The 24,331-nt window shown below is 36.3% G+C and overlaps 1 protein-coding gene across 1 annotated transcript in view; it reads right to left on the minus strand.

The window, feature by feature from the left end:
- Positions 1-24,331, minus strand: part of LOC109422535 (semaphorin-5A) — a 789,414-nt gene that overhangs the window by 749,111 nt on the left and 15,972 nt on the right. Inside the window, exon 2 of the mRNA XM_062858058.1 lies at positions 3,989-4,875. Coding sequence (XP_062714042.1) covers positions 3,989-4,008 — 20 coding nt within the window. The 5' untranslated portion in view covers positions 4,009-4,875. The remainder of the gene's footprint in view (positions 1-3,988; positions 4,876-24,331) is intronic.

Here is a 24,331-nt window from a genome sequence, read left to right on the forward strand (position 1 = left end):
CCTGAAAAGGACCGGTTTGAATAATGGACGATTTTGATGCATTCACCATGCCATGCAATGCGTGTTGGTTTTCGCTGCGGAGTGCGGAGAATGCTGGACGCCGTCGAAAATTGGCCCACCGCCGCTGCCATGGATGCGATTCCAAGTGCTATCATCAGCACGATAGCCGAGAGTAGTCGCTGGGTTGTTGTGCTGCTGCCTTGCTGGAGGTGACATCCACCTCCAACCTCCTTGACTGATCCAACGAAAATGACGAAAGAAAACAGAGAACACTGCTTTTATACCCCTAGATTGGCAGATGAAGCTCCTCCCATTCGGCTGGCTTTTCAGTTAATTTTGTTTGCATGACCCGCCCCTTATGCTCCAGACGCATCAAACGATTAATCAACCGAGAAATGAGAAAATTTCCATTTAACGGATAATGTAACCAAAATATTAGATGATTTAGATCATTTTAATTTGGAAAATGAATTGAAACATTTTCACGCAAAATGGTCCGGATATGATAATGCGTTGCCAAAGTCCGGGTGGAACAATTAGACGTCATAATTGTTGCTGGCTGAGTCACCAAGCATTCAAAATCATTCACTTTTCGGCTGTACTACTTACACTTTTCCCGTTCGTTGGAATGTAATTATTCGATTCACAGCTCTTGAAAAATCATTTTCGATGGTCCTTAAAAGGACCGTTTGGATAATGAATAATTTTAGGAAGAAAATTAAATGAATTCACTATGCCACTATGCGTGTTTGTTTTCTCCGCACTAAATGCTGAACGCCACCGAAAACTGGCCCGCCGCTTGCTGCCGCGCATGCGATTAATGACCGGCTTTGCTTTTGCTGAGAAACGCCGCTCTGTCCTTGCATTGCACTACACCTTTCTCGATCGAGGGTGGAAATTCATCCAATTAACTCTTGAGAAATCTTTTTCGATGGCTCTGAAAAGAACCGTTTGAATAATGGACGATTTTGATGAATTTACAATGCCACGCAATTCGTGTTGGTTTTCTCCGCGCTCAACGCTAGACGCCATCGAAAACTGGCCCGCCGCTTGCTGACGTGAACGAGATTCCTGGTGCTATCTGTACGATAGCCGAGTGTCGTCGCTGAGTCGATGTGCCGCTGCCCAGCTCGAGGTGTCACCTCGACGGTGGTCGAAATGGAACTGACGAACAGCTCTCGCATGTTCGCATTCCTTCCTGCATCGTAGTTGCCCTCACGATGCGCACCAATCAGAGAGCGTTGGTAGACTGAACGAGAAAATTTGTCCGCTACCCATATTTATAGATTTCAGCGATTTCAATGTCTTACTTTAAAACAACTTTTCAACTATTTATCAATGATTTTCAGGTTCCCCGAATATTACAAATTGAACGCGGGAGTTTCATCTCTCGGATAACGGGATTTGTTTATCATTTCGTTCAGTGGGAAAGGTACTGTGAGCGTTTAAAATCTTTCACTCAAACGTAACGCTCTTGGTTTCATAAATTTTGAAATGACACCGGGTATAGAAAACAGAGACGTAGTCCTACGTCAAAAAAGAAAATTAAAAAAAATATGCTCATTGTTTAAACTAAAATTTCAACTATTGAAAACATGTTGTTTTGAAGCAATTCTCCTGCTGAAAATAGAATAAGAATCATGACTGGCAACTAGGGTGGCCCACACTTATACGAAAAACAAAAATTTCGAAAAATTCCAAGTCTTACCTCCTGAATCAGTTGTTTTGGGCTCCCAGAAGCTCAACACGCTTGAAGTTTGTATGGGAAAACTTGTGAAATCTTAATATGATTTTGCTCACATTTTGAACATAGCTTCTGGGAGTCCAAAACAACTGATTCGGGAGGTAAGACTTGGCATTTTTCGAAATTTTTGTTTTTCATATAATTATGGGCCACCTTACAGGCAACGTTTAATTTTCGCCACTCGAATATTTTGGAATTTTTTTAAGAGAGGGAGGATGGTTTGTGATGTAAATTAAATATTTACCTGGGCATAATCTTTTTTTAATTTCCAAATTAATAATTGATCTCTAAATTTTATACAAAATTGAACTTTTTTCTGAGCTACTATGATTTTTTTCAGATTTTAAGAACTTTATTTAAATAGTAAATATCAATTTTAAAGATTGTTTTATATCACTTTTTAGTAGCTTGGCAACTGCTCGAGAGCTCTGCCCAGTACAAAATCCGACAAGGCGTTATTGAATAAATCGATCCCATACAATCTTCAAACTTATTTTGAAATGGGCTCCCGGGTAAGAAAATTTTCATTTCTGTCCAGTTTGGCATGTAGATTCAGAATATGGAAACATCTGAACACCGCTAAAAAAGTCATTCTTTTTTTTGCGTTACCGCTCAATTGAAAATTGACGTGAATAACACAGCAAAACAAAAATTAACTTTTGGTCTGTCTCAAAAGCAAACTTAAGTGTCTCTGATTTATTTTGGGTCGCTGAATCCGAATCCGAGCTCAGATTAGCTCCAGCACGTCACATTTTTAACTATACCTTAATTTTAAGCAGCTTAAGCAATTAAGCAAGGAATATATTTTCAACGCAATCAAAGTGTAAGTTGGTCGATTAACATCTAAATTAATTATTAATGCCAAACATTTCATTTTACAGGGTGTCAACTCAATTTTGAAAATAAAATTCCCTGGCTTTCCCTGACTTTCCAGTCTATTTCACTGAAAATTCCAGGTCAAGCTTAAAGGTGTCTACAAAGACTCAAACAATTTGCAAGTTTTTTGTGGTTATTGGTAAACTCGTCACTAGATGCTTTCCATATTCTCATCGGAATTTTCGATATAGAGTTATGCAACGGATCGCCACATTTATGCTGAGTACAAGGGTCCAAAGTACGAACAGCAACCACGCCACCATCAACGTCATCGATCACGCTACCGCGGTGCACCGTTATCGCCAAGCCACCGTCAGCATTTCCGGAGGAGCCCGACTACGCCGGCCGAATAATGCAGAGTGGACAAGTTTAGGTATTAAATAGGGTTCGATCTTCAATCGAACGGGTTAGTCTTTGCTTGCAGTACTTCGAGTTAAGTTTTATTTTTAATCAATTAGTGTCAGTGTAGTGAGTGCATGTAATTAAGTTAGGATTTGTGAATAAAGTTATTTTTTTTATAAAAACCCGGTCTTCTGACCTAGAATTATAGTTTCTTTACTTTACACTTTTAATGCCTTTAAAAAAGAACGCAAAACGGCAAGATTTTGTGTTTTTAAGAGTTTAACTCATATATTTTCTTCAAACAAATAAACCAGCAAATAATACTATCTGGTACGCATAATTGATGATATCAGATGTGTTCGTAAGTTATCAAAGTTAAGTTAGTTCACCCAAATTTTAATTTTTTTTATAAATTTTTCATAGTTTGAGAACACGTCAGAAAACTATTATGAATTTTAGAAAGAAAAAAAACTATGAACGCGTTTTCACGATAGGTGTAAAATGCCACCAAATCATGAAAAATTTCCATTTGTATTTTGTAAGGACTATGCCAGGAGATCACTAGAGATGTCATTTGAATACAAAAAAAAAACTTATCGAAAATTCGTTAATAATATGCGAAAAGTTTGCTCAGGAATCTTAGTAAGAAATCTTCATCAATAAATGGATTGATAGTTTTCCACAAGGCCATCAATACACCAAGGGTTATGGAAGCTAAAATGAAATAAAATAAAATAATATATATATAAGGTCTGGGACCACTTGCATTGGAGCACTTCCTGCTGCATCTACGTCAATTTTCAACAAATTGACTTGTTTTTATAGTATTTAGCTCTGTACAAAACAATCGGTTTAAAAATGTCTGATTTATATCAGTAAGTGCCCTAAACAGGTTCCCCTGGGCAAATGGGCTTATTTCTGCATATAAAATTCTGTCATATATATATATTTATGCATCCATTTGTTACTAACAAACAGGAAAAGAAGCATCGTATATCTATTTCTGATGTACAAAACATGACTCACCTTATTGTGACAAATCCCATCGTGTTGCAAAGAATGCTCTGTTAGCTGATGTTCTGCGCTGGAACCACGCCGGCTAGCAGCAATGCATGTTTTGATTCTCCACCACAATACAACAACAACTCTAAACACTAAATTTGCTGACCAAACGGTTCAACTGTCGACGACTGCCTTTTACCGACCTCCGCACTCCGGTCTCCCAATCACCCTGGATTCCTTGCACACGATGCCACACTCCCTATTATTGCTTTATTACACCTCAATTTATTTATTATTGATAATTTGCAACCATAACTCACAGGCCCAGCCAAATGCCGCACTCGAGCTCAGGCTCGAGCTCTCCGCACTCTATTAGATTCTTCTATTCTTCGAAACCTTTCGTCGTCGTCGTCGACGTCGTAACTTCGAGAAAAATAGCACCGTTACATTTATCACATTAATTTCCCGCACTTCGAAGTTGCAACTTGCAAGCCCAGCCGGGTTTTCTGGGATCACGATTTCCCGCCCGAGTTCGTCGTCGTCGAGATGGTTCCCTTCACTAACCGGTGAACGACGGCTGCCTACGAGAGGGAGCTGCCCGTTGCCTGGTCAAAACGGCGATGATTTAATAATAATTAGCTCTTTATGGGTTCTCATTACATTACTTTACATTCGCGGTGGGGTTTGGCGTTTGGGTATAACTTTAGACGGGATGGCGACTCCGCCGTAGCTTATGAAGTGCTGGAACAAGTCCACTCCTCTGGGGTTCGAGCTGATACCGATCGGTAATGTGAGAACTGGCGAACACTTGTAGTCACTGGGCGGGACTGGATGGGAAGCTGATTTTGTAGGAGTGTATTATGGGGGGTTTTGAACGGCGCAGCTGGTCTTTAGAATCGTGGGATAGTTTCCTGTAATGAAAGACAAAAGAACATAATGAGTAATGCTGGAAACTACAATTGATGTCATGAATACGGTGTATCTAATACAATATATAACAGCAGCAAACAGAAAACTACAGAAATATCGAAGAAGATAAACCACAGTACTACAAATTTCAAAATATTGTCTGCGATATGGAAAATTCCTTGCCTGGGGAGAATCGTTCCACGAGAAAATTTAACATTGGCGTGACCACCCAGGTAGAAGAAAATAACTGATGAAGACCAAATTTTACCGTTAAAATTGAAATAGCTGAATGCCAAAATTTGTTATTGGTTGGTTGAGAATAAGAGCTAAAAGAACAAAATTAATAAATTACTGTGTACCGGACAATAACTTAATAATAAATAATATTATCCTTATAAGGACAAACCAAGGACAATATATTTCAAAATGTAGAATAACTGAATAAGTTATTATTGAGTTATTCTGAATGAAATAAGTACACAATAAGTTATTTCAAAAAAGATCATCATAATCACTCAAGGACTGTGTCGGATACGTTTCGTCTTCGACTCATCAGTACAGAGCAGTGCCACTTGCACCGCTAAGACATAGCGCATTGTCGCGTAGTCGTTTACTTGAGCGAAAAGAGTATTAAGTGAGTACAAGTTCTAATAGACATTACGTCTACTTAGCGGTGCAAGTGGCAGTGCTCTGTACTGATGAGTCGAAGACGAAACGTATCCGACACAGTCCTTGAGTAAAATTGGTTATGTGCACCCAGCTGTTTTGTCCTTATCTTATAAAGACAATATTAGTTATTAGGGTCTGGGACCATTTGGGCAGGAGCACCTATTATGGGCACTTGCTGCTATAACTCAGTCAATTTTCAACCGATTGACTTGCATTTTTGAACATGGCTAGATACAGTTATAGCACTAAGTGCCCAAAATAGGTGCTCCTGCCCAAATAATCCCAGACCCTATTTACTTTTCTCAGGATCAAAGTGATTTGTTGTTTTTCGTTTTGATCTTCTAGCTTTTATTCCAAACAAACCAATAACAAAATTTGCCCTTCATCAATATTCTTAAAATTGAAATAATACTAAATAACTCATCAATAACAAAACAAGTTATAATTGCAAAATATACCATTGGGATGTTATTTCACCTAGGTTGCTCAGAAGAACTTATTTTGATATGGTTGCATATTTTTTTATTATTCAGTTATTAATTATTATTCAATAATAACTCAGAAATAACAAAATTTGCAATGATAGCATTTTTCCTTTCTTAGAAATTGATTTTTATTATAACTTTTAATCCATAATTTTTACATTATTTGCATGTTCTGCAAAGTTGTTGAGCATACAAGAATACACAATTTTGCTGAACATTGCGACATTCTATCTCTTTAAATTAGGAAATTATTAAATGATTTCAATATTTGATAATTGTTTGTTTATTTAACATAACACATAAAGAATACACTTGTATACAAAAGTTTAAGCCATTTTCATATAATAGACATATAATTGTTTCATTATTCGAAACGGTTCTCTGTGCCATTTTGCGCCGAAAGCAGTTAGACGAGTTCAAAGTTATTCTATAAAAATCAGTAATTTGTAAATAACTTTGTAAATTTAAAAGCTAGCGTTTTTCAGTGTTATTTTTTTATTTTTTTTATTCCTGTTCGGGTTTGTCACTGCGACCAGTTTTTAGATCTATTGTGACATTACCCGTATCCTTCGTGTAATGCATGTCGCATTACTCAATTGCCATTGAGGGGCAATAAAGTATCGATTTTGATACAGTTTTTGTTTTGTTTTCTTAGAAAACAAAACAAGAGTACTGATATTGGCCATGCATCGGAAACCTAGCATCACCCTTGTTTTACTGCTAAATTCTCCCCAGTAGGATCCGGGTTTTAACATTAGCAGCAATATCATTTAAATAATGGAACATGTGTTCAGCAATAAGGATTCTAGTATGTTCCTTGCGTACTAGCACTTTCCAGTCTTCGAAGAGTTAGTACGTACATGGATCCCTAACCCAATTTGATTTCCTTTGCATTGAGTTTAGCCTCAGATGGTGAGGTTTTTAACTATATGCAAAGTAAAGTTGGTAAACTTAGTTTTATTCAAAGACTGGAAGTCATCACAACACCAGTAGCAAGGACTAAATACTATAATGCCTTTAATTACCAGAACACATACTCCAAAATTGAAAAATAGGACGACTCTAGATTTCGGTTTGGTAGATCTATCACCGCAACGCAACCCAAAAAGGCGATCTACCCACGCTACGGGCTCCGTTAAAGATTGAGCATCTTTTAAACCCCCTCAACCATTCATCCCTCAGCACGGGTCGCCTGACACCTTGGATTGGGGTTACCTGTTTGGTGGACTTTTACCCCCGGAACAGGTGGTCCGTAGTGCTATTCTAAGCCGGCAGCTACACGGGTTTAGCTAAAACATGTATTTTTACATTCCAAACAACTTTGTAGAAGATGCAAAAAATCTAAAAATTCCCGTTAAAAAGTTATGATGAAATATATGATTTCTAGGGGTCATGCACATACAACGCAATATATCTCGTAAAGTATAAGATTCAGCATTATGGCGTCTTTGATAAAGTTGTTCAAAATTGCATTTTGCACAACTTTGCCGAAGACACCAAACGTCTATCTGCATTTTTTTTGAAAAATATATTTTTCATCTCCCTTATAAATGGATTGATCATTCAACTCTTTATGTCAAAAGATGCGCCTTGTCTAATGTAGAAACTTCTCCGAAGAAACTATATCGCAAAAATCATCGGTTGAAACGTTATTAAAAAAGCGCACGAAATCGGAAAAATAAAACACTGTGCATGGCCAGTTTCGAAGGCATACAATCCGCTAATTTTTATTTGAAAGTCTTTGAAAATCAAAATTTATAAAACTTTAGGCGTGAAGAAGCATAATACGGATGATTTAGAATAAAACATTGTGTTTCCATGACAAATTTCATACATGATGATTTTGTGTTATCAAATACCACTCTCCGCACTCTCCGAGAAACTCAATTGAGAATGTTGTTTTCAAGAGTTCCACGAGTAGTCAATTGAATAAATTCCTGGAGGATTTCCAGAAGACATTCTGGAAGGAATCCTTGGAGGAATATCTGGGGAAGTGCCTGGTAAAATTCTGTGAAATTCCTTAAACACATTCTTGAGAAGCTGGTAAAAGATTTCTCGCATTTCTGGGGAAATGTCTGAATGAATTCCTGAACGATTCTGTGGATAAATTCCTGAAGGAATTCCTGAATAGATTTCTGAATGAATCTCTGTATTCTGCTGGAACACTGAAAGAAATCATGCAAGAATTTCTTGAGGGAATTTCCATTAGAATCGCTGGAAAAAAATCTTGAAGTAATCCATAGAGGAGTCGGTAAAGAAAAAGAAAAAGAAAAAGAATCCCTTGAAGAAATTTTCTGAAATTTCCTGGGGGATTTTTGAAAGGAATCCATGATTGTTTCTACTTCTTTTATTCACGTGTGTTTTACCCTAATGCTAATTCTGCATTAAGGCCATGAAATGTTATTTATTTATTTATCTTTATTGAAGATATTTTCAGCTAGGAACTGGTGGCTTATGAAGCCATGAAGATATGTATCAATGAATCGGGGTTAAAGTGTGTATTAAACTATTTGAAGAGAAGACTGCAGAAATCTCTAGAGGTAATACTTTCGGAAACCCTAGAAGAATTTCTCGGAAATTTCTGAACGGGTCTTTGATTTTTTTTTCCTACATGAATTCCTGAGGAAATACTTTAAAGATCTGGTTCTAATTTTCTGGAGAAATCAATAAAGTAATTTCTAAAAAAATCTATGAACATTTTTTTAAAAGAATTCTTGGATAAATTAAAAAAAACAAGGAAGAGGTTTCAGGGGAAATCCGCAGAAGGTTTTGTAAGGAAATACTTCTGGAGGAATCTCTAGAGAGACTTCAAACCGAAACTTCTGAAAGAAATTTCTTCAGCAATCCATGGAATATTTTCTTAAAAAAATTGCAGCCTATTTATTGCACCCATAAACAAATAGAAACGCTCCATTGAAAATCAAAAAGTGCTCCATAAAGAATGAACATATGTTCCATGAAAATGTGCAATGATACCCATAAATTATTGAAAACGTTCCATACTTTATAAAAAATGTACCGGTAAAACATAAAATTTTCTAATTAAAAGTGAAATTTTGCACCAATAAATAATACTGAAATGCTCCATAGTAAAATACAAATGCTCCATAGAAAAATGCAAATGCTCCATAAAAAGTTCAAATTGTACCCATAGAAAATTGAATATTGCTCCATAGAAAAAATAAATTGCACCATAAAAAATTGAAATTGCACCATAGAAAATAGATGAATTCTCCATAAGTATTATCACACTGCACCATAGAAAATATGAATTGCTCCATGAAAAATTGAAAATCCTCCATAGATAGCATATTTTTATAATTTAATTCGACAGAGCTGAATTGCTTTACATTGCATTGCTTTAGTGATGGAAATGTTTAAAGTTATGGAGAATTTTCAATATTTTATGGAGCAAATTGTATTTTATGTGGTGCAGTTTGATAATACTCATGGAGCATTTGTCTATTTTCTATGGTGCAATTTCATTTTTTTATAATGCTATTTAATTTTTCTATGGAGCAAAATTCAATTTTCTATGGGTACAAATTGAATTTTTTTTATGGAGCGTTAGCATTTTTCTATGGAGCATTTGTTTTTTACTATGGAGCATTTCAGTATTATTTATTGGTGCAAAATTCCACTTTTAATGAGAAAATTTTATGTTTTACCGGTACATTTTTTATATGGAGTATGGAACGTTTTCAATTATTTATGAGTAACATTGCACATTTTCATGGAACATATGGTCATTCTTTATGGAGCGCTTTTTGATTTCCTATGGAGCATTTGCAATTTGTTATGGTTGCAATAACCTTTTGCCTAAAAAAATCCCTGGAATTATTTCTAAAGAAATCTGTAGGAGAAAAGTTGAAAGGCATCGATGAATCAGTTTTGAAAGGAATCCATGGAAGATTTTCCGAAGAAATTCATAACAAATAAAACGATTTTCTGAAGGAATCTCTGGAGGACTTTATAAAAAGATGCCTAGAAGATTTTCTAAATCAATTTCTGGAGGTAAATATTCCTTAGGAATCTTAAGATCATTTTCCAAAAGAATTTGGAAAAATTACTGAAGGAAATATGGTGGAATTACTCGAGGAATAAATAAATAGGTGATTTTCTAAACGAATCCTTGGAAAATTTCTGGAAGATTCTGTAGAAAATTTCCTGAAGCAACCCGTTGAAGATTTCTTAAATAATCCTTTCAAAAGTTTTTGAAGGACCTACCGAAGAAATTTCCAAAAAAAAATCCTTGCTAGAGCTTCAAAAGGAATCACTCTAAAACAATTCGAATGTACCCATGAAAATGCTTTTAAAAGAATTCACGAAAAAAAAGGAAGATTTGCTGAACAATCCCTGGAGGGATTTCAGAAGCAATTCATTAATTGTTTCCTATAGTAATTCATGGACATGTTTGGAGGAACGCCAAGAGGAAATTCTGGAAAAATTTTTGGAGAAAACTTCCGATTCAATCCCGGAAAGATTTTTTAAAAGAATCACTGGAGTATTTTTGATGGTATTTCTGAACAATTTTCTGGAAGAATCCTCGGAGGAAGTTTGTAAGAAATCCATGGAAGATTTTCTAATGGAGCCCTTGCAAAAATTTCTAAAAATAAGTCCTGGAAATCTTTCTGAAAATCGCTCTGGAGTAATTTCTGCAGGAATAAAAATCCATGGAGGATTTTATAAAGGATTTCATGCAGGATTTTCAGGATTATGAAGAAATTTTTGAAGTAATTTCTGAAGAAATCTGTACGCAATTCTCTGAAAAAAAATCCCTTGAAGCACTTCAAATGGAATTTATGGAGCAGTTTTGAAAGAAATTCAATGAAGATTAAAAAAAAATCTTCGGTAAATGATTTGATGAAATCGCTGGAAAATATTGTAAAGGATTCCCTGGAAGAATTTTATTATGATATTTCCGAATGAATCTTTAATGATAGACTAAGGGATTCCTGGGAAAAACTTCTTAAAGAACTTAAGGTAATGTTCTAAAAGAAAACTTCAAGAAATATCCAAAAGCACTAAGATTTTTTTTTGCAGAAATCGCTGGATGAGTTTCTAGATAAATTCATAAAATATTTAAGTACATATTCCAGGAGTAGTTGATAAAAAATCCAATGAGGAACTTGGAGAATTTTTTGAAGGAATCTCTAGAAGCATTTCTGAAGGAAACTATGGAGGAATTTCTGAACAAATTATAGAAAATTTTCGAAAAGAAACCCTTGGGGTATTTTCAAAATGGCGTGAATGAATCATTTTCGAAATAAATCATGGAAGGTTTTCTTAACTAGATCTGGGAGAACTTGAAGATTTTTTGTGAAAGTAAGTGGAATTGATCTTGAAGTTTTTGACAAAAATCCTGGACAGAAAATTTAAAAAAGCCAATAGAAATAAATCGTAAAAATCATGACCTTTTAAATTGCAAAATGCTTTCGAAGATTGCTTCAGCATTGCGTAAATAATTTGAAAACTGCTTCGATAGTTCTCTTAGAATTTTTTCATCAACTTCATCTTCGGCAATTCCTTTGAATTTTTTTTCAGCAATTGTTTAAGAATTATTTTCAGTAATTTCTTTGAGATTTCTATCGGCAATGTTTATGGAAACTTATGCAACAGGATTTTGAAATATCTTCAGGAATTCATCTGGATACTTTGAAAATTAGGATAATTCTCTTTGACAATGTTTCGGACAGCTGCTTCAGACATTGCTTAGGAAATAAATGTGTAATTTGTTTTGCACATTGCCTTGCTTTTTCTTTTTTTTTTTAAATTAGTTGGGATTTTGTTGCAAATGCTTTTGTATTGAGAAATGCCTTTGCGATTTTTATCGGACAATCCATTATAAATTCTTTCAGTAAATCTCTGAGAAATTTTTAAATTCTTAAAAAAATATCTGATGGAATTTTTAAAGTATTAGTAAAAGAAACTGCCAATAAAATTAACAGCAAAATATTTAAAAAAAAATGCCGAATTAATACATATACGAACAAATGGAGGAATTAGAAAAAAATCTTGCAAATGCATTTCAAAACAAATTACCAAAAAACTTATCAAATTAGTTGCCCACGAAATAACCGAAGAGATTTACCTGCTATCTTGCCAGTGGAATTGTTAAATAAAATCCTGTAGAAAATTCCGGATTGATTTTCAAAGAAATTGTAGGAAAAATACCAAAAGAATTTTAAAAACAATTTTTAAAAAAGGAAAACAAAAACAAATCCTAAAAAAATAATTTTATAAAAATTTAAACAGCACAAATGTTTGTTGGGTAGGTCTAGAGGATAAACAAAATGATCGGGACAGGCAAAACTTTAATTAAAAGAAAAGGTCAACTAGCTGGAACTTTTCGAAAAGCGCATCAAATATTCCCAAATTTTTACTGTTAGTTGGTTAACTGGCTTTGTCAAAGTTTAATAAAAAGTTTTTATTAGCTTATTATATTAGTCGTAAATGCTCTTAATTAAATTTCATTCAGTTCATTGAATCTGGAGATATAACAGCTCAAAGATGGCTATCAAATAATTATACCTTTTTGAAGAATCTTTCTTACTTCGTGTAGAAAAGCCCGATCTTTTTCAAAGTTGGACCACTTATAGGAAACTAGTTTATCAACTAACAGTTTTTTTTTCGTTATTAAAGTGGCTTTTTACCCGAGGCGAGTTCGCCATTACAGTCAACTAACAGAAAAATTTGAGAAAAAAAAATTGAGAATATTTTATGCACTTTTTGAAAAGTTAGAGTTAGTTGGCCATTTTTTGAGAAGTATTTTTTTCTTGTCCAAATCAGGGCTGCAATTTTTCGACAGACCTTTATAATAGCGATATTTTGCTTTTTTGATTGATTGATTTATCTTTATTTGAGGGACTTTCAGCCCTTGGCTGGTTCGTCTCTTTTTGCTTTTTTCATTTTCTCCGTTTTTGGTTTTCCTGTCATTCCGATCAGCAACACACAAAGCGAGAACTGACAGGGCTAAATTTCCATTCAATTTTCTGTAGTTGAGTGTTCATATCCGTGGTAGCGTATAGGGTACTCACTCTCACAAGCCACCGCTTGAGACGAATGACCTGTCAGCATGAGTAGTGTGTGGATAACTGGGAATTGACCTTGTTGGGTCGCTCGCGAATGGAGCTTGAACTCTGTCAGTTCTCACATCGAGGGACTGAAAACAACCACCGCAGTCATTCATTTTCGGCTGAAAAACAGGCACTGAGACTGATATTTAGCAGGCCTGGTTTCAAAAAAGGGTTTCTAATAGATTATCAGTTTAATTTACATCGAAATGTCTGAATGAATTTTTGAAGAAATACCAAAATGGTAGCTTAAATAATTCCCAATGCAATTGGCGAAGAAATTGTCTAGAGAATGTTGAAGAAATGTTCAGAGAAAGCACCAAAGTAGTTTTCAAAGGAATTGCCAAAGTAAATTAAAAATAATTTGCAGAAGGAGCTCCTTAAGGCATTGCTGAAAAAAAAATCCTAAGAAATTGCCCAAGAAATAATAAGTTCTTAAAGCAGTTGCCGAAGCAGTCCATACAGGAAATGAATGAAGAAATTTCTATAATTAGGGTGCCTGTACCAGTTATCGCACTACCTAAGAAAAACTATTTCTACAAAAATAAGAAGAAGACCGACGAATGTAAACAATAAGTCAAATGATTGATTGGTTTTCATACTTTACAGGAAAAATATTGAAACGGAACCAAAACTACTTTTAGTATTTATTACGGCGTGTGCCAATGATAGGAACCCTGTACCAGTTATGGACACATTTGTTAATTTGGGTTCCACTTCGCACTATTTACATGCATTCCTTATGGGAGTTGCCATAACTGGTACACTATGGCGAAATAGGGTGCAAGGAGGCCGAAAAGTTAAGGAAAATGTTTTATTTCTACCATAATTTGAGCAAATTGTGAAGTTTGAATGATTGCAATCATCTTTTGTGATCGTGATCTGTTGTTCACGATTTTTTTCTTGTTGATTTGTATCTTTAAAGGTTGAAAATTAACTATGGCGAATATGAGGTACTATATCCATAATTGGTGCACTGAGCCTACCTTAAAATTCTCAAAAAAATTGGCGAGGAAATTTTCAAAATACCTATTCAAAGATTTTTTAGAGAAACTTTGGAGAATTTTATCGAATGAATTTCAAAATGAATTTTTTGAACATTTGCTGAGAAGTTCCAAAGGAATGGCTATGAATATTTAAAAAGTGATGCTTAAAGAATTCAGAAAGAAACTGCTTCAAAAAAATTGATTGTCGAAGCGATACTCGAAGAAATTTTTGAAAATATTCCCAATGCAACAATTCCATAAATTTCCCAAGTGATTACAAAAAAAATGATGCAACTTTAAAGGGGTTTATCTTATACTGGCACAAAGGAACACAAACGCCGCGTTGTGAGCGAATTTCGAGTTGAATTGTTTTTTCTTAATGCAAGCTATCATTGCAACTTTGCAACGATTAAGCAGCGTGACAGTAGCCAATTCCATGTGTTTTTTTATAGTGAAGGCTTTTATTCTTCTGAGCCACTTGTTAATTATTCGTTTTGAAAAAAAAAACAGCCTGTTCGTCTACTTTGATTTTTACCAGAAACTATGTTATGGAATCAAATTTTAACAAACTAAAATTTAACGGCATTGGGATAAAATCCCCAGCTAAGTCTCCTCTTAGGGATTTTCCAACAGCGACAGCAGAATTTCAAAATTTCGTTACAATTAATGACTTTTGAATTAATGTTAAGAATAGACACCTTCAGCATAAGTTTTAATGCTACTCCCCATCAATAATATCTTTGATCCAGCTACTTTATCGGCGCTGCAGCCTTGGGGAATCAAAACGACTGTTTTATAATCGTCCCGACGTTTCGATTCTGTTTCGAGTCTTCTTCAAAGCGACTTGAAACAGAGTTGAAACGTCGGGACAAATTTTGATTCCCCAAGGCTGCAGCGCCGAAAAAGTAGCTAGATCACACAATAATATTCACAACAACTCACAAAAAAGCTCAACATGCTGTAACTTTTCATAAAGTGCATCAAAAATTCTCAAAATTTTACTGTTTGTCAACCTTTTATATGTGCATCATTGGTACAAATTTGAGCTCGATTGGTAAATCTTTCGCGAAGCTAGAACCGTTCTCGTAAAACACTATTTTTTAGAGAACTAATTTTTGAGCTGTCATATCTCGGAGACCAGTGAACCGAATTGAATGAAATTTTCATCGTTTATCAATAATATATTAATGCTTGAACATTTTTTAAAACATAGGCAGGGATGGAAACACTCACTTGGAAAGAGTTACATTTACTTGGTATTTTCTCAGTTCAGAAGCATGCTGTCAAAAAATAGTATATTGAGCACTTTTACCTTGTGGTGTTATCTAAAACTTTGCCGAACACATCAAGGATCGTACACGCATACCAAAGTCGTAAGAGGGCTGTGAAGACGAGTCTCCACGAGGTGAATGCAAATTACACTCACCTCGTGGAGAGTTGCCTTCAACGCTCTGTCACGACTTTGGTATGCTTGTGCGACCCTTACTGTATTCGGGAAAGTTTTCGTACACATGTAGAGTATGGATCAGTGCATCTTCTGAATTTTTTTTGGTGTTGAAACAGTTTTCTATGTTTTCTAAAACCATTTTTTTGTGAAATTTCGTTTAAAAATGGTTTCTGCAAAAACAAAAAAACATTTTCCACTACGAAAAAAATCAGAAGATAGCTTGATCTATCTTCTACATGTGTACGAAAACCGATTTTGAAAATATTTCTTCGTTATTTAATAAAAAATCAAAAACCAAAAAGTGAGGAAATGCTTCCAGTTTCGCCTTAAGGCGTGTAGTCTGGGGTCTCCAGTTAGCCTAGTGGTTAAGGCTATGGATCGCCAATCCGGAGACGACGGGTTCGATTCCCGTTCCGGTCAGGAAAATTTTCTCGACTCCCTGGGCATAGAGTATCATTGTACTTGCCTCACAATATACAAATTCATGCAATGGCAGGCAAAGAAAGCCCTTCAATTAATAACTGTGGAAGTGCTCAAAGAACACTAAGTTGAAGCGAGGCAGGCCAAGTCCCAGTGAGGACGTCAAGCCATAAAGAAGAAGAAGAAGCGTGTAGTCTAAAAAATACTTGTGGGCAGAGATGGCATGCTCCTCAGTGCGAAACGTGAGAAGAGAAAACATACACTCTACACACGACTTTCAACGAGAGCGAGGGTGAACTACGCAACTTTTTTCACACACAAACCAGCCGCTCACTCTCTGGCATCCATCAGCGGCACACTCAAAATGAGTGCTCAAACAAATGATAGAACAAGCATGTTTTTCAGTTTCTGCGTGCACATTTTGTGCGCACAGAAAATGTGCACACAAAAATTCGTTGAGTGCGCACTCAGTCGTGCTTCCAGTGCAATACTGTGTGTACCACAGGGAGTATGAAAGTACTATTACGCCGTCTAGTAGCAAATGCATCTGCTTGTCTAAGATATCACATAAATCACAGACAAATAGATATGTGACACTAACGAAATTTCAATCTCATATATCTCATGATCCTGATTACTTAGAGAGTTGGTGTCTTCGGCAAAGTTGTTTTGCTGGTCAAGGACTAACCGATAATAAAACTTAAGATTCAAAATTCCACCGCTAGGCGGTGCTAGTGAGTTAACAAATTTTATTTTTCATATATATCAGGAAAATTTGCAAAAAACTGCAACTAGCGCCGCCTAGTTGCAGAAACTTGAACCAAACGGTAATTATTCTGAAAGCCCATGATCTACTAAACAATATTGCCGAAGACACCATCTTTCTACAAAATCAGGATGCTGAGATATGCGAAATTTAAAATTTGTTTGCTCTCTAGCGCCGCCTAGCGGTAGAATTTTGAATCTCAAGCCTTATTATCGGTTAGTCCTTGACCAGCCAAACAACTTTGCCGAAGACACCAACTCTCTAAGTAATCAGGATCATGAGATATATGAGATTGAAATTTCGTTAGTGTCACATATCCATTTGTCTGTGATTTATGTCATATCTTAGACAAGCAGATGCAACACTGACAAAATTTCCATCCAATATATCTCAGGATCCTGATTACTTAGAGAGTTGGTTTCTTCGGCAAAGTAGTTCAGCTGGTCATGGGCTTTCACAATATGGGCCGTATGATTCGTGATTTCACCGCTAGGCGGCGCAAGAGAGCGTACAAATTTTACATTTCACATATCTCAGTACTCTGATTCTTTAGAATGATGGTGTCTTCGGCAAAATTGTTTGGTATATCAAGGGCTTTCAGAATAATTACCGTTTGGTTCAAGTTTCTGCAGCTAGGCGGCGCTAGTTGCAATTTTTTGCAAATTTTCCTGATATATATGAAAAACAAAATTTGCTAACTCACTAGCACTATCTAGCGGTGGAATTTTGAATCTTAAGTTTTATTATCGGCCAGTCCTTGACCAGCCAAACAACTTTGCCGAAGACACCAACTCTCTAAGTAATCAGGATCATGAGATATATGAGATTGAAATTTCGTTGCAATTTTTTTGCAAATTTTCCTGATATATTTGAAAAACAAAATTTGTTAGCTCACTAGCACAGCCTTTTGGTGGAATTTGGAACCAAAATATCCATCAACTGTAAGTTCTTGACCAGCTTAAGACGTATGCTTATCTCTGATATCACAGGATTTGATACCCCTGGTTTTGGACTCACTGGCATGCTTTCGGTTCACCAAATGCTCAATCAACACTGACCCCTTTGAACACACTGCGTGTGCACTGAGTTCTGTTTTTTCTGCGTGCGCGCAGAAATTGCGCACTGGGATTATGATCTGCGGGCTCTCATTGCTCTCACGCAGCACTCTAATCACCCGCACAAAAACTCTGCGTGAGAGATATTATGTACATTTTATTGTGCGTTTTTTCTCTTTCTCTTTTGTAAGAAAAATGAAAGTGAGAAGTTCAGTGAAAGATGAGCGTAAATGGGCACAGTTTCTGCGTGACATGCCATCCCTGCTTGTGGGAAGTACTTTTGTCGTGACATTATTCCGAAGTTTCTCAAATACTTTCACTGGAGGAAGGAATTTTACTATAATACTCTACCGAGAAATGTCTTCATAGTTAACTCAAAAGTTGATTTAAGCGGACCTGGCTTGATGTTTAAAGCGCATTCTTTTCAAGCTGACGACCTGGGATTGAACCCCACTCCCGATAAACTCACAAAATGTAAGTTCTTCCTTCGAAGGGGAAGTAATGCGTGATCCCGAAATGAATCGGCAGATCTGATTACTATTAAAAGAATTAGACATTTTATTTTAAAAATTTATAAAACAATTTGTTTAGATTTTTTTTAGAAAAATAAAAAAAAACGTAGCAATATTTTCGAAATTGGTAAATTCATATTTAAAAGAAGGATCATGGTATCTTAGCTTAGCAGCTTAGTTGCTTAGTGGCATAGCACCCTCGATGTACACCATGGAGGCGCCAGCTACGTCCTAACAGTTGTTTATGGAAGCGAAGGACGTACGTTGCTATCAAAGATTGAGGTCACCTCTGCATCTCCACGTCTGTCACGGGAAGGAGCTTCCCGTTGTTCTGTGGTCATCTTCACAGCAAGTCTGCATTTATAAATTTCAGGTGTACTGCTAACCCATACTAATCGTAATCAAGCCAATGCATCCAAAAAGTTTTGCAAAATAAGAACAACACAAAATTCGTAACAAATTTGTTAAATAACCGTCCAATCAGTTCCTGCAAAACCCCAAATGTGCAGTCATTAAATCATCAGAAATGACAGCGAAGGTCGTTCCAAGCTGGCTCCATCCCCAAGAGTCTCCCCAGCCAGAGCCGGAGACCGTTTCCCATTCATCAAATGTCATCATTTGAAAAATGCCCATTCTTAGCTGCCTTCTCGCGAGTCTCGAGAGAAGAACAAAAGACAACCCCTTGCCGTCGCATGCCCCCATCTTCAAACTGATCGTCGACCGTATGATTGCGAATCTCCGTCCGTGCGGTGGTCAGGCACAGAGAGAGGGGCCGGACGGATTTCCAAGAATGTCAGCGAGCGAGGAGGGAAGGCAAATCCAAAATTCGAAACATTTCGGTAGTTTAATTAGCTATGGCTTGCGGCGACGAGGAGGGAAATCAGCGACTAATGTCTGCACATTTGGGCATTTGGGCACACTGGTTGGCAGTCACGCAAAAGTCCGATTTGGACACACGGACGACACGAGGAAAAGATTCTTGGATAGGTCTGACTAGTGTTGTGATTGTGAATTGAATGGTTCCAGCCGGTGAGTGGAATCCGTGGAATCCGTAGGGCAGCGATTCGGCAATTGTGCAAAAAAATTAAAAAATAATGAATGTGTCCGTTAAGGTGAAATGATTTTTATACCAACTGCAGCTTCCTAAATTTAGCCTGACCAGAATCAAGTACTAACTCCAGTAGAAATACCAGAAATTGATATAATTTTATTTGAAATCCAGGGAAAACATTATTACAGAGTCTTATTAAGACTTCGAAGTTGCTGTAATTAAAATTAGATAGATTTTAGGTTAGGAAATCAGCAATCATGTTGTCACAAAATCACTATGACCATTACTGGTTAACTCACCCTAAGTACATATCATGCAAATGAAACGAACAGATCCGAAAACAGTAAGTATACGAAATTTGAGACGTCTACAATGGAAGAGACAAACAAAATAAAAACCCACAAAATTCGACCTCGACTTCACGCATTCTCTTATTCTTTACGAATTGGCAATGTTTAAGCTACTAGAAAACTGTCCGTTGCTTGTGCTGTGGATACCAATTCCACTGGAGCGCAAACTGATTTATTTTGGTAAAAGGTTGTCGAGATAATTGGCAGCTAGTAGTCCTCACATATAAATCGTACAATTTGATTACTTTTGGAGTTTTTACGATATTTCTCATCCAAAGCCATATTTCGCTGTTGAATTTTGAAAACTTCATGGCGAAAACACGGAAGTACACTAAACGTATGCAGCGTCGAAAATAAAATAAATCCAGAGAGAGCGGAAATGGTCTAATGGCTAAAACGCTCGGCTTTCACGCCGAGGACTTGGGATAGAATCCCACTCTCGACAAAACATGAGTTCTTTTTTCAGATGGGCAGTAAACTTGTGCAACCCGAGTTGATCTAACATGTGGCCTATTCATAAGTAATAACGTGAATCCCTTCGTAACTGACTAAAGTGTCTTCTATGGACGCACAGATTCGACTGCCCAGTATGATACAGAGACCAGCAAACTGCTTTTTTTTTTATTCTCCAGTTTCTCCACTACGTCGCCGTCGACTCTTTTGCCGGTTTCCTTCCTACATGTGTTTCGCATGTTGTCATCGTCGTCTTCTTCGTCTACATCGCGGAAGCTGCGCGAATAATCAACAAGCAAGCAAGCAAGCAAGCAAGCAAGCGAAGAAGCCGACGACGACGAGAAGGACAAAGCGAAATTGAATTGAACTCGAAAAAAAATAGTAAATGATTAACAACAATACAGGCGGCAGTTGGAATAGCCGCCGGCGAGTTTGGAATGGTCGGAGCAATGCCCTCCGTGTTCTCCTATCTCATTTAGTGTACGAATTAACTGCGCAGTGAATGCCATGCCAGTAGTGCGAGCATATGTTTGAATGAATCGAATATGTTCATGAATTTTATAAAAAGCAAAAACTTGGTTTTGGCGATAAACTTCATCCTTTATGATAAACTAATGGACCTCATTGAAACAGACCGCAGAATAAATGTCCTTCTATGATTTCTCTAGAAATGTCTTCAAAATGTATTGCAGCAATTCCTTCAGTAATTTCTACAAGGATATGTATCCAAAAATTTTCTTTAAATTTTTAAAAGTAAGTCCTGTAGGAAATCTTCCTGGGAAGGCTCCAGGAATTCTGCTTCGATTTACTCAGAATTTTCTGATTCGATTCTCCTGAAAGTCTTGCTGGATTTCTTCGGGAAATTCCTGCTAGAAATCCTCCAAGAATTCTTGAAGGAGTCCCAAGAGCGATTACTGAAGAAATCCCAGCTGGAAATGCTCGAGAAGTCCTTGTCAGAATTCCTGACAAAAGCAGCAATCACAGCAAGAGAACTGTCTGGTGGGATACTGTTGCAATTTCTACTAGGACACGGAGACAGATTTCGTTAGTTTGAAACAAAAATATTCAGGTTTATTCGGCAAACTGATAAAATGTTTAAAACTAAAATTTTAATTTTTAAAACTAACGCAATTACATATTTATTTCGACAATACCCATTGAGAAGCCCCCCGTTCCGCCGTCGAGAACATAAACAAAACTCACAAGTTCCAGCTGCAACATCAAACAAGATTTCCTCCTGTAAAAAGGCAAGGTTCACCAAAAGTTTCCACGAATTCACGTTGTTTTCGGGAGCGTATGTTATCTAATAGATGTACACTTGATTTTGGCATTGGAAGTACAACACGGGAGGTAGTTTTTCCAGGGAAGGAAATGACTTAATAAGTTTAGAGGGAAAACAAATATTTCCGTAGGGCCGACCTGCCACAAAAATAAAAATATTTACATTTATTTCTAACACTATCTGTTAGAAGATGCATTTTTGTTTCAAATATGGATTGCATTAGCTTCAAATGAGACGTTCGATTTGCACCAAACAGTTTTGGCCTGAACAAATTGACAATTTATTTGAACTTACCTCAAATATTTTTGATTTTAACATAGTTTTTTCTACGTGGATTGCTGAAGAAATTGCTCCAGGAATTCCTCTTGGGACTCCTCCAGGGAGTCCACTTGTAGTACCTTCTGTTATTCTCCCGGAATTTCTCCAACGAATATTCCCGCTACAATTCCTTCAGTAATCTCTCAAAGAATCCCTCCAAAAATTAACATCGGAATTTTTCCAGAAATTGCTATTAAAATTTCTCCAGGAATTCCTGCTTGAATTCTCTAAAAAATCCGATAAATTTCTCCAAGAACTCTTTTTAGCATTTCTCCGCAGATTTTTCATAGGGTTCCTCCGGAATTTCTCCAAAAAATTCTTCAAGAATGCCCACTGGAATTTTTCCAGTAGATTTTTCACAGGTTCCTTCAGAGTTTCCTCGTGGAATTTCTTCAAGAATGTCTGCTGGAATGCCTGCAGAGATCCCCCCAGAAGATCCTCCAGTGATTCCTCTAGGGATTTTTCCAAGGATTTTTCCGGAAATTTCTCTGGGATTGTCTCTATAAATTCTTGCATTGATTTCTCCAGAAACGCATCGAGATATTTTTCCAGAGATTCTTCTAAAAAATCTTCCATGAATTCTTTCTTTCTACCATACTGGAAATACTCTTGGAATTTTTTAGGAACTCCTGGAAGGATTGCTCCAAGACTTCAACTCAGTATTTTTTTTTGTTCTCCCAAGAATCCCTGGAGGACTCGCAAGACCAATGATTTGGAGATACCTAAGGTGCAAATGCTTGAGTAATCTCAGCCAGAATTCCTTGAGGAATTCAAGTACAAAATTCTGAAGGTATCTTTGAAGTACTTTCTGGATGTTTTCCAAAAAAAATTCCTAGAGGTATCTTCGAAATAAAAACTCTACAGGAACTATAGGAGCAGAAACATTAAAACAACTCCCTGGTTGAATCCATGGAGGAAATCTTGGAGAAAATCTTAGAAGATTTTTGGAAGACAGGCCAGGGATTCTGGAGGACTTCCAGGAGGAATTTCTGAAGATATTTTTGGGAATATCTTCCTACATGAGAACCTGATAGGGCTCCTATAATTCCATTAAAGATTTTCCAGGGATTTCTCTAGGAATTTATCTTGCTACGATTCCTTCAGTTTCAAATTCCTCCACGAATAATTTAGGAAATTCTCCTGGGATACCTTAAGAAATAATTTTGAAAACACCTCAACAATTTTTTTCGAAAAACTTCTTTAGATAACTTTCTAAGATCTTCCTTGGTTTCCATTAGCAAATCCTACAGGCAGGGTTTTCTTCAGAAATTTCTCCAGAAATACTTTCAAGATTTGTTCCAGGAAAATTTTCGGAAATAAGTATAAGATTCATCCCGAAATTAGAAAATTTATGATGGATTCCTAAAGAATTACCTCCAGTGTTTCTTTAGGTAATCTTCCAGAGATTCACTTGGAAATTTGTCGTGGAGTTCCTTCTTTCTTCTGGGATTCCTTTAGAAATTCTGAAAAGATTATTTACTGAAATCTTGCATGGGTAGCTTCAGAAATTTCTTGAAGAATTACTTCGGAAATTCTTCCAGTGTTTCCTTCAGAAATTTCTCCAAGGATTGCTACAGGAAACCTTCCATTGATTTCCTCAGTAATGCCATCATAGATTCCTTTAGATAAACTCCCATGGGTTTTTAAGAAGAATCCTTTAAAAATTCGTTTAACGAATACTTCAAAATGTTTTGCACCAATTTAACCATTCAGAACGCGCCGTTGTAAAAAGTACAACACTACAAAAAAAAACCTCGTTCGTCGTATACAGATTCCTCATTAAGTTCCTCCAGGAATTCTTTCACAAAATTTAGATATTCTTTCAAAAGTTGCTCTAGAGGTTACTCCCCGAGCAGAGGATAATAGCAAATTAATAACTACTAAATCACATAATCTGTTTTTGGATCTCGTTTTGTTGTTACTAAATTATCAAGGAATAGCTTTTCCATAACCAATTTTGTTGGGCAATCTCATTTTGTTATAATTAAGCTATTGACATATATTCACCAAATATCTTGCAAATTGCTCTTTTCAGAAAGTTTCCCAAACTTTGCAATAAAAGTTCAACTTGACATCCTACATAAAAGATAGATTTCCTCAACAATATTCCCGAAATATCTTTGAGATTTGTTTTTTTTTAAATAGCATAGCATAGCATAGCATAGCATGAATACTTGCACAAATCTTGGATGGAGTTGCAAAGTTGAATATTTCCATTAACATTGCTGATGTCGCTACTATCTACAATGCCATAGATTCACTCAGCTCCACACACCTGGCCAAGTCCTTGCAAGCATTTATAAATCCCTTCATCAACTTAGAAAGAGCCCAGAACTGAAGCATCTTCCAATAGATGAAAGGATGTTGAAAATAGCGAATTTTCAACTTATATGCAGTTATAAAGTATATATACCGAAGTAGAATTATTTATAAATAAATAATATTGGAAAGATCTCACCAATTGTTGTGGGGTTTTTGTGGTTCAATGCCGATCATCTAATTGTCTTGATTAATGTTCTTCTCTGTAAAGAACAACACAATACTCCGCAAAGAACAACATAATACTGAACACTAAACACCCGCGCATCTAT

This window comes from Aedes albopictus, chromosome 3 (genome assembly GCF_035046485.1).
Source record: "Aedes albopictus strain Foshan chromosome 3, AalbF5, whole genome shotgun sequence".
Classification (NCBI taxonomy): Eukaryota; Metazoa; Arthropoda; class Insecta; order Diptera; family Culicidae; genus Aedes; species Aedes albopictus.